Source organism: Melospiza georgiana, chromosome 9 (genome assembly GCF_028018845.1).
Source record: "Melospiza georgiana isolate bMelGeo1 chromosome 9, bMelGeo1.pri, whole genome shotgun sequence".
NCBI lineage: Eukaryota > Metazoa > Chordata > Aves > Passeriformes > Passerellidae > Melospiza > Melospiza georgiana.
This window is the reverse complement of record NC_080438.1, coordinates 30,619,896-30,631,955: the sequence shown is the minus strand read 5'-3', so window position 1 is coordinate 30,631,955 and position 12,060 is coordinate 30,619,896. Positions and strand designations below refer to the sequence as shown.

General features: G+C 44.1%; 1 protein-coding gene across 1 annotated transcript in view; it reads right to left on the bottom strand.

Moving 5' to 3' along the window:
• SGIP1 (SH3GL interacting endocytic adaptor 1) overlaps positions 1–11,726 on the bottom strand; it is a 52,120-nt gene extending 40,394 nt beyond the window's left edge. The window contains exon 1 of the mRNA XM_058029830.1: positions 11,493–11,726. Coding sequence (XP_057885813.1) covers positions 11,493–11,502 — 10 coding nt within the window. The 5' untranslated portion in view covers positions 11,503–11,726. The remainder of the gene's footprint in view (positions 1–11,492) is intronic.
• Between the last annotated feature and the right edge of the window lie 334 nt (positions 11,727–12,060).

The window sequence follows — 12,060 nt, the reverse complement described above, 5'->3', positions numbered from 1 at the left end:
ATTTCCCAGCTAATATATATTTCACAGTTAATATTTCCCAGTTAATATTTCCCACTCAATATTTTTCCTAGTTAATATTTCCCATTCAATATTTGTTTCCGAGTCAATATTTCCCACTCAATATTGTTTTCACAGTTAGTATTTCCCAGTTAATATTTGTTTCCCACTCAGTATTCCAAATATTTCTGTCCTGATGACTCCCTCTTCTCCCACACTGTTTGTGGGCACTGCAGAAAGGAGGAAAGCCCCTCCTGGGTGTTAAAACCCAGCTTAAACCCGAGTTTGGTTGTGCTCAGCCCTGGTTTTATCTGCTCAATGCCTGGCACCGAGGATTCCAGAGCCAGCAGGGAAATCCTGGAATTCCAGAGCCCCAGGAGCAGCAGCCTCCCCACAGCCCTTGGAGAGCAGAAGGAGCACGGTGGGCTCCTCCAAGGTTTTCCCTCTATTTGCAGAATTCCAGGATGGTTTGGGCTGCAGGGGATTTTAGAGCTCACCCCGTGGGCAGGGACACCTTCCCTTATCCCAGGTTTTCCAGCCTGTGGGATCCATGAATCCCATAAAGCCAGCTGAGCCCCACAGGCTCATCCTGCCCCATTCCTGGCTCTGCTTTCCCAAATCCATCCTTTCCCATCCCCACCAAGGCTCAGTGAGTCCCTAATAACAGAGAATATTCCCGTTTTTCTCCCCTGGAGAACCCTGCTCCCCAAATCCCAAGCAGACCCAGGGGGCTGTGAGCCCCGGGGCTGAGCTGCTCCTTGGTGTCCCCTGGAGCAGAACCCCAAAAGTGGCAGAAATGTGCTCAGAAGCTGGGTTATGTAAGAGTTCCATCTGCCTGGAGGGCTGCTGGCTCCAGGAGAGGGGAAAAAGGGATCTTTGGGGAAGGGGAAGCAAAAGGAGCTCTGCCTTTGGAGAGGGGGGCTGAGAGCAAACCCCAAAACCGCCCTGTGGGTGACACCACAGAGGGACACTGCTCAGGGGACAACCCCAGGATGGCATTTCCAGCAGCTCCTGAGCCCCTGGAGCAGGAAAATTCCCCATCTGGAGGAGCAGGGGCTGAGCTGGGGTTGGGATCTGCTCCTGAGTCTCTGGCACAGGAAAATTCCCCATCCAGAGGAGCAGGGGCTGAGCTGGGGCTGGGATCTGCTCCTCCAAACCCTAGGACAGGAAAATTCCCCATCTGGAGGAGAGGAACTGAGCTGGGGCTGGGATCTGCTCCTCCAAACCCTAGGACAGGAAAATTCCCCATCTGGAGGAGAGGAACTGAGCTGAGGCTGGGATCTGCTCCTGAGTCCCTGTACAGCAAAATTCCCCATCCAAGGATCAGGGGCTGAGCTGGGGTTGGGATCTGCTCCTGAATCCCTGGTACAGGAAAATTCTCCATCCAGAGGAGCAGACACTGAGCTGGGGTTGGGATCTGATCCTGAGTCCCTGGCACAGGAAAATTCCCCATCTGGAGGAGCAGGGGCTGAGCTGGGGTTGGGATCTGCTCCTCCAAACCCTAGGACAGGAAAATTCCCCATCCAAGGATCAGGGGCTGAGCTGGGGTTGGAATCTGCTCCTCCAAACCCTAGGACAGGAAAATTCCCCATCCAAGGATCAGGGGCTGAGCTGGAGTTGGGATCTGCTCCTCCTGAATCCCTGACACAGGAAAATTCCCCATCCAGAGGAGCAGACACTGAGCTGGGGTTGGGATCTGCTCCTCCAGTCCCTGCCAGGTGCTTTCAGAGCTGAAACTCCCCCAGGACCTGTCCTGGCAAGACTCCTCCTCACAAAAACTGATCAAACCTCATCCATGAAGCTCCCAGGCCCGAGCCATGGGAATGCCAGGGGGAATTCTCCGGGCTGGAGGTGCCAGGGCAGAGCCAGCCCTGCTGCTGCCTGACCCCACCTCCGCCACAAAAGCCTCTCCAAACCCAGCAGCACCCACCTATAAACCCCTTTTTCCCTGCTGTCCCTAAGAATTCCACCTGGGAAACACAATTTGCTATTTTAAAACTCTGATTTTGTTTTTCAGCTTTTTTCTTAAGAAGGACCAACATCATTTTCTGCACCAAAAACTGAATTCTAGGAGCAAACCAGCCCCATTCCCCCATATCCAACCCTTCACCCTCCAGCCCCAGGCTGCCTCTGGACCCCCAAGTATTGATTTCTAAATTTCAATTTAAATTTTAAATATTGAGTGAGGTTTCTGGAGGGAGAATTATTCCCTTAGGAGCTTGGAGCTCATGGGGAAAACTCCTCTCCAAGAGGAAAGGCAGAGTGTGGATGCTCTTTGTGATGATTGAAGTAGGAAAAAAAATGCTTGAAATGAATTCTGCTTCATCTGTGCACAAAGATAAAATTTATCTGTGACAGACTTGGGAGCAGGGAAAGAAGGAAGAGGAGGAGGAAAATGAAATAATCACTCTTAAGTTGGATTTTTTTCTTGCTTTGGGTGTGGGGATTTTCAGAGCTGGATCATTTTTTCATGTAGGAAAATCTGAATCATTTTTTCATATAGGAAAAGCTAATTTTATTTATAAAGATTACATTTCTATAATTTTTAAAGACTTTGTGTGTGACTCAAATTGGCTGGCAATATTTTTGCTGCTTATCCTATTGGTTGGAAGGTGCTTGTGTGTGAACGTGCAAAACTTTTTATAGATGTTTACATTATTTTTTGTGGATTCTTATGGGATGGATCTTCTGTTATGACAGGTGTAACTTATTTTTCTTGGCAAGATTAGGTTGTGTAAACTGATTCTCATTCTTTGGATTCTTTCTTATGGGAATTAACTAACTGCACTTAGCTAAACCACAATTTTGTAAGGTCTTTCTTTTGTAATAGTTTTGTACGTATTTATTGTAATGTAAATAAGTATAAATATATAAAAATAAATATATAATAGTTTTACATATAAGTATTTATTAATTATATATAATAAATAAATACATAAATAATTATAAATAAATTTTGCCTACAAATAATGTAATTATTTGTAGGTAGCATCACCCTGCCTTAAAATCGAATTTACTGTGCGACTTTTGCTTTGCCCAGCACGCTCAAACCTGCAAATTGCTCCCAAATTCCTTGGGAGAGCACAGAAATGTGGGAATCCAAGCAGAGAACAACCCTGCCTGTGCTCAGCACAGCAAAACAAACTCTTGAAATCCTCAGGTATTCCCAGAGGGAAAAGCCACGCAGTAAATTCAATTCTAAGGCAGGGTAATGCTACATAAAAATAAAAATATTATAAAAGAAAAACATAAAATTGTGGCTTAGGCCTGCCACTTCAGCTAAGTGCAGTTAGTTAATTCCCATAAGAAAGAATCTCAAGAATGAGTTTACATAACAGCCTATTCTTGCCAAGAAAAATAAGCTACACCTGTCATAACAAATAATAATAATAAAAAACAATAACTATAGCCCATAAGAATCCACAAAATAACGTAAACATCTATTAAAAAGTCTTGCACATGCACCTTGTAACCAATAGGACAAGCAGCAAAAAATTACAGCCAACTCCAGTCAAAAACAAAGTCTTTGAAAACTATATCAGTTCTAGGAATAAAGAATTAGCTTTTTCCACATTAAAAAAACTGAGTCCTGTCTGCTTGAAACCCCAGCAGGCCCTAAATCCTCTCATGGCTTTGGGGCTCTGCAGGACACCCCAAAGAGCCCCCACAAGCAGGTTTGATATAAAATTGGGCATTTTTGGTCCTTGGCACACCCCAAAATCCCCATTTCCTTCCCCCCTGCAGCCCGAGGCCAATCCCACTCAGTCTTTGTTTCCCACTCAGTATTTCCCAGTTAATATATTTTTCCCAGTTAATATATTTTCCCACACTCAGCAGTAATTACTTGTTTCCCAGTTATTTCCCACTCAATATTTGTTTCACAGTTATTATTTCCCAGTTAATATTTGTTTCCCAGTTAATATTTGTTTCCCAGCTAATATTTTCCATACTTAATATCTCTCACTCAATTATTCCATCATAGTTAATATTTGTTTCCCAGATCATATTTCCAACTCATTGTTTGTTTCCTACTCAATATTTTCTTTCCCCGTTAATATTTCCCACTCAATATTCTCTTTCCCAGTCAATATTTGTTTCCCAGTTATTATTTTTCCCCAGCTATTATTTCCAAGAATTCTGTGCTCCCAAAATAATATTATTTACAATATACTATTATATATGATATCTTACACCTTGCATGTTATAGTATTTTATACTATTTTATAATATTGTATATTACCTGGTTTGTATTTTATATATTGTATTTTACAATATTTTCTATTATTTTATATTCCATGTATAGTAATTATATTAATTATTATGTATTAATTAATTTGGGGCTCTTTGAGTGTCCAAGGCCAGGCTGGGAATGACCTGGGATATTGGGAATTGTCCCCGACCTGGCTGGAATGGGATGAGCTTGAAGGGGTTTCCAACCCAAATAATTCCAGGATTTCATTATTATTATTAATTAATTATTAATATCGACTCTAATAACAAGGCACAACTTTGATGGTTTCCATAAATCTAACATTATTTCATGTATTTATTTAATTTATTTGTGGGGCTGCCTGAAGTCCTTGGTGTGCCTGGAGCAGGGGCAGGCTGGGAAATCTCATCCTTCCTGCTCCAATTTTCCCAAAATTCCTGAAATTTGCCACAAGTTAATCCCAGCTTGAGCTTTTCAATTCTTAACCAGGTGTAGGTGGAGAATTTTAAGATTTTTTTTTCCTCAGTATGTTATCTAAAAAATAAACTAAACGCAAATGACACCAAAGAAAAAAAATCAGAATTTAAAGACAAATTTAAAAGCACCAATCCCAGAAATGCTTTCCAAGGCTGGGGTGGGTAAGGAATGTTTTTCCCAGATAATTCAGGACTTAAAAATCTGCTTTTAAACAAACTTCCCATTGCCAGCAGCAATCCAGAGTAAACTGGGATGTGCTGAGGAGTTTCCCTTCCCAATCCCACGTGAGAATTCCCTGAGCAAGGGAGGAGAAGGGCAGGAATTCCCACAGGACAGCCCCAAAACCTCCGGCTCCAAGAAATAAAACGGAAAAAATTTAAAAATTTTAAAGGAAAACACTAAAATTGAAGAATTAACATGGGGAAAAATATAAAATTCAAAGGGGGGAAAAATATAAAATTAAAAGGGGGAAAAATCTAAAATTAAAAGGGGGGGAAAATCTAAAATTAAAAGGGGGGGAAAATCTAAAATTAAAAGGGGGGGAAAATCTAAAATTAAAAGGGGGGGAAAATCTAAAATTAAAAGGGGGGAAATTAAATTAAAAGGGGGAAAAATTTAAATTTAAATGGGGAAAATTAAATTAAAATGGGAAAAAATTAAATTAAAATGGGAAAAAATTAAATTAAAATGGGAAAAAATTAAATTAAAATGGGAAAAAATTAAATTAAAATGAGAAAAAATTAAATTAAAACCCCAACACCAAAAACTGATTTAAAAATCCAAAATAAATGAATTTTTGAGGGTTTCAGCAGCAAAAGCCAGCAGCTGGAAGCACTTGCAGCCCCTTTCATTCCTTGGGCAGTGCCCAGGAAGAGCGGCTGCAGCTCTGGGATTCTGCTTCGGACAAAGGCCGAGCTCTCAATGGCTGGCACAGCAAACAGGGCCACGCTTGTGCTCCTGGCAAAGGCTCCTGCCCCAAAAATCCACCTGCACAACCTCCAGGCCTCGGGGCTCTGGGGTTCGTACTCCCAAACATCAGGGGGAAAAAAAAGGAAAAAAAGAGAAAAATCACATGGATGGGCTGGTATTAAAGAAATGAGTTTGAAAATTGGCTAGTAGGGAAAATGGGAAACTTATATGAGAAAAGAAATATATATATATAATGGGAACATTTCATATATATATATATATATATATATACACACATAGGGAAAAATCTCATATTTATATATACATAGGGGAAAATTTCATATTTACATACGCATAGAGGAAAATTTCATATATATATACATATATATAGGGAAGCATTTTTATGTATATGGGAAAATTTTTTATATGTATAGGGGAAAAAATCATATATATATGGGATGAATTTATATAAATATACGGGAAATTTATATATATATATATGGGGAAAAATTCATATATATATAGGATGAATTTATATATATCTATATGGGAATTTTTTTAATATATATATGGGAAATTTTTATATATATATATGGGAATTTTTTTATATATATGTATGGAAAAATTTTTATATATATATGTGAAATTTTTATATACATATGGGAAAAATTTTTTATATATGTATGGGAATTTTTTATATATATGTATGGGGAAATTTGTATATATATACGAAATTTTTGTATATATATAGGGGAAAATTATATATACAGGAAATTTATATATATATATATACGGGAAATTTATATATATATATGGGAATTTTATATATATATATATATATGGGAATTTTATATATATATATATGGGAATTTTATATATATATATATATGGGAATTTTATATATATATATATATGGGAATTTTATATATATATATATATATGGGAATTTTATATATATATATATATATGGGAATTTTATATATATATATATATATGGGAATTTTATATATATATATATATATGGGAATTTTATATATATATATATATATGGGAATTTTATATATATATATATATGGGAATTTTATATATATATATATATATGGGAATTTTATATATATATATATATGGGAATTTTATATATATATGGGAATTTTATATATATATATATATATGGGAAAAGAATACATAGATATATATGGGAAAGAGGCAGAACTGCCAGTCCCTCCCGTGCCGAGGCAGATGGATCCTTCCTGACAGCTCTGGAGCCTCCCAACACTTCCAGGTCACTGCTCTGGGGAGGAGCTCTGCATTCCCCTCCTCCTCCCCAGCTTTTCCTTCTTATTCCTCCTCTCCAATCCCAGAACTGCCACCAACCCTGCATAAATCCCATTTTCCTTCATGGTCTCCTCTCCAATCCCAATATTGGATTGGGATTCCTGCCACAAATTCTGGGTTAATCCCATTTTCCTTCGTGCTCCTCCTCTCCCAAAACTGGGTCAGGATCCCAGCCACAAACTCTGGATAAATCCCATTTTCCTTCACGTTCCTCCTCTCCAGTCCCAAAACTGGGCTGGGATTCCAGCCACAAACTCTGGGTAAATCCCATTTTTCACTTCCAACAGCTCTTGGGGCTCAGCATCAACATTTAGGGCAGGATTTCCCCCAAATCCACGTTTTTAAGGGATGAAACCCCGCCCTGGGGAGGTCCAAGGTGAGCAGCCCTGACCTCACCTGGAATTTTCTCTCCTGCAATCCCTGGAACAGGAATGAGGCTGGTGAATCACACAGGAAATTCCTGCCTTGCCAGGAAATCCCAAATTCCTGCATTTGGGCACCAGCTCCAGATGCCCAAGGGCACATTTTAAACTGGGCTCACCCCAAGGAGGAGTTCTGCCTTTTTCTTTTTTAGGTTTTGCCATGTTTCTTTTCCCAGGTTTTGCCTCTTCTGTTGTTGCTGTTGTTTTGGGGTTTTTTGTTTGTTTTTGAACCCAAACCCAAGAGCTCCAGAGCTTTCTCCCACTTCTCTTCCAAGCTTTTAATTTCCAAGGCCTCATTCCCACAAAATTCCTCCTTGCCAGCTCAAACCCACCTGGATCAGCCCCCAAAAAATCCCAAAATTCTCCATGGACATCTCTGGCCTTGAGCACGGTGGATTTCTGATCAAACTCCAGAAAATCCCAACACTCCTGACTTGGGGCTCTGGGCATTTTCTGGGATGGTTTTCCATCCATGCCTGAATTCGTGATATTTCCATCAAACCTGCTGGTGGCTTCCTCAAATCCAAACCCCAAATTTGCCTCCTTAAATCCAAATCCCTCCAGTTTTGCCTCCTCAAATCCAAAACCCGCAGATTTTCCCAGATAATTTCCTTGCTGAGTCCTGCAGACAACCATGAGCTCATTCAAACAAAACTTACTAAAACCAGACCACCCAAAAATAAAATAAAGTCAATTTTCAACCAACGAAAAGGATTTTTGGGATGTGCCATTGATGCCTCTGGGCCCAGCAATCCAAGAATGGAGACCACCAGGGCCAAAAGATGATTCCAGAAGGATTTTCCCAGTTTGGAGGTGACCAGAGGATCCCAGACTGGTTTGGGTTGGGAGGGACCTTAAATCCCATCTCACTGACAGGACATTCCCATGGAAATTCCCCGATGACCAAACTCTCCAGATTCTAAGGAATTCCCACTCTGGGGTCTGGAGGAGCACAGGGAAAGCAGGGATGAACTTCTCCAAAGGAACCACATCTGCTCCCATCTCCCCAACATCTGAGCTCCTCCCTGAGCAGCCATTCCCAAATTCCCAAAGCCTCCCAAGGCCCTGGAGATGCAGCAGAGCATCCCCAAGGAGTCAAACCTGTTCCATGCCCAGATGTTCACCTCTGCACAGGGAGCTTCTGAGCGTTCCTCAATCCCAGAGAACATCCAAATCCTTCCAAATTCTGCTCATTCCTCAATCCCAGAGAACATTCCAAACCCTGCTCATTCCTCAATCCCAGGGAACATCCAAGCCCTGCTCATTCCTCAATCCCAGGGAACATCCAAACCCTGCTCATTCCTCAATCCCAGAGAACATTCCAAACCCTGCTCATTCCTCAATCCCAGGGAATATCCAAATTCTGCTCATTCCTCAATCCCAGAGAACATCCAAACCCTGCTCATTCCTCAATCCCAGATAACATTCCAAATTCTGCTCATTCCTCAATCCCAGAGAGCATCCAAATTCTGCTCAATCCCAGAGAACATCCAAACCCTGCTCATTCCTCAATCCCAGGGAACATCCAAACCCTGCTCATTCCTCAATCCCAGGGAACATCCAAACCCTGCTCATTCCTCAATCCCAGAGAACATCCAAATTCTGCTCATTCCTCAATCCCAGAGAACATCCAAACCCTGCTCATTCCTCAGTCCGAGGGAACATCCAAATTCTGCTCATTCCTCAATCCCAGAGAACATCCAAATTCTGCTCATTCCTCAATCCCAGGGAACATCCAAACCCTGCTCATTCCTCAATCCCAGAGAACATCCAAACCCTGCTCATTCCAGAAACCCAGTGAATATCCAAACCCTGCTCATTCCTCATGTGGTCGGATCTCCGGGGGGTTTTATCCCCATCCCAACCCTGCTGAGTGAAGCCAAGCACAGCAAATCCATGGAATGTTCCTGCCCCTCCATGGAGGTGGAGGAATTTCCATTTTTGGAGACACCTGTGACACCTTCAGTGTCCTCCAGCAAGGATTGGGGTCTGGGAAAAAAAAAAACTTTTTTTCTTGTTTTGTTTTTTTAGGTATCATTGGGATTTTTAGACACAAAAAAGAAACATTTTTGTCCCATCCCCCAGAAGAACCACAAAATATTCCATATATTAAGCACAACCTCCATAGCCACCAAAACTGCTCATCCTGCGCCGTTCCCAACCAGGGGAATTCTCTTTTTCCCAAGGAAAAGGATCCAAAGAGAATCCATGAGCCAGCTCCCTCCTGCTGGCCATGGGTGGCCTCAGGCCCTGGGCCCACCACTCCAGCAGGAAAAATTATTTAAATAATTAATTACAATGATAATTAAACCCCTTTAAGGTGCTCCCTGTGAGGAATTCTCGGTGTTTTGCTCAGGTTTAAAAGTTTCAGCTCCAGTTAAGCCAAGCTTAGTAAAACCATTGAATTTTTTGTGTTAATATTAAATAAACCACCCCTGCAAGGGACCAGGGGGATCTTGGGTTGGAGTTCCACTCTCCCACAAACCCAACCAATTTCCAACTACTTCAAAACTCAAAAAATCCCCAGGAATTATTTCTAATTCTCCAACTTCTGTTCCAGGTTTGCATCCACCACTTGGAGAAGGTTTCAAGGTGTTTAATGATTCACTTTTTATGAGTGGTGTTTAATTTTCCCCCGTGCGTGACTGGGTCATGGAAGGTGATTCCAGCTCTGCCAGAGCCCAACATCCCAGCCCTGGATCCATCCCCGGCGTGGGGCTGGGCAGTGACCAAAGCTCCTGCCAGGCCAAAACCCTCAAGGAATAAAACCAAACCCCAAAAACCCCAAACCCAAAAACCCCGAATCCCCAAAGAGCCTCAAAACCCCAATTTACTTCCCCCAAGCAGCCTCAAAACCAAATAAATAACCCAAACCAAGGCCTACAACAAGACAGCTCCAGTTTATCCACATTCATTCATCCATAAACGTTGGGATTTTGGGAGCAGGCAGGTTTTTAATGGCATTTTCCCTGCCATGACCTGCTCCTGTCGTGGGATGGGTTTGATGTCATGGGCTAAAATTAAAACCTCTTTTGCTTGTGACTCTCATCAGCACGAGGGAGAGCAGGGAAGGCTTTTCCTGGGATCTAAAGGACCCCAAACCTCATTTCCCTCACACCAAACCCAGGAGAGGCTGCTCCATGTGCCCACACGGCCGCGACAATTCCCCAAGTGCCCAGGCCAGGGGAGCATCCTAAACCCACAGAAATCCCGTGGATCTCCAGGGGAATTTGGGCAGGGGGCAGCCCCAGATTTGGGGGACACTCCAGGAATCAATTCCCCAATTTCTGCCTGTCATTCCAGGGAGCTCCTGGGCTGGAAGAGGCTCCAGCAAACCAGGCCCTGCTGCTGCCACCAACGGGCCAGAAATCCCCTGAAATCCAACAAATTCTGCTCTTGCTGGCCCTGGAGCATCCATTCTGCTAAAATACAGTTAAACCCAAGACATCCTCTCCCTGCATCCTGCTCCAGAAGGAATTAAAATGATAAATAATAAAGGAGAGCTTTACATACGGCCGAGACAGACGACAGAGGATGAAATTCCTGTCATGCCCAGAGGCTTTTCCCACACAGGATCAGACACAGCTCCCTGAAGCATCCTGAGCCCGCAGCCCATATTTCCTCCTCATCCCCCTTTTTTATGCCGAAATCCCCAATCCAGCCTCTCCTCCTCCTTCCCCCGACCCGCATCTCCGCGGCTGGGCAAGGAAAACCCATCGGGAGCCGCGATTCCCTGGTTTCCCACGGAAAGGATGCTCGTCCATCCGGGAAAAACACCGAATATCGCATCCCCGAGCGGCACAGCGGGATAAAATCGGGATCTGGGGACCCGAATCCAGCCGGCTCCGCGCCGGAGGAAGCGGCGGAAAGCCGGCAGGGAATCCGCGCAGCCCGAGCTGCCTACACAGGGCTGGGGATGGAATTGCAAATAACCTGATATTATATCACCGCCCGGCTGAGCCCGAGCGGCCGGGATTAGGGGGAGGGGAGGCTCTGATCGCGTTATTATTGTCATTATTGCCATTATCGGCGCTATCATTCCGTTCGGGAGAGGCTGGAGCCCCCCGGGCACGGCTCGGTGCCTCCCCCCCCGCCGGAGAACGCGCCCGGCTCATCGCATCGCATCGCATCGCATCACCTACCTTCCATCATGGTGGCAGAATTGCATTCCTCACTTTCCGAGGAGCCTGGAAAAACGCAGGAGAGTGCGGGTCCCGCTCAGCAGCGCCCGGCCCGGCGCGGGGAGGAGGATGAGGAGGGTGAGGAGGGTGAGGAGGAAGGAGCGGCGGGCTAGGGGCAGGCCATGGATGCTGCTGCGCCTGTATCACCTCCAGGCTGAGCGCGGAGATGCTCGCAGCGAGGGAGGGAGGACGAGGCGGGCCCCGCACTGCTCACATGCGCGCTCGCTCCCGACACACCCCCGGCAACGCTCCAACCTATTTCCCAGATTTTTCTCCTTTTTCGCCCCCCTTTTCCACCCTCCCCAGCGCCGTTTTCCCCAAAAGCAGAGCCCCTGCCCGCACCTCGTGACGCACTTCCCCTCCCTAATCCTATTGCGGGTTAATTCCTGTCAGATTAGAGGCGCGATGGGAGAAGGGAGAAGGCACAAGGGATGGATCCCGGGCACAAACCCATCCCTGGGGCAGCGCTCGGCCCGGCGGGAGAGGATGGATGCGGGGGAAATTCCTCCCGACAGCTCCCAGCAGCGCC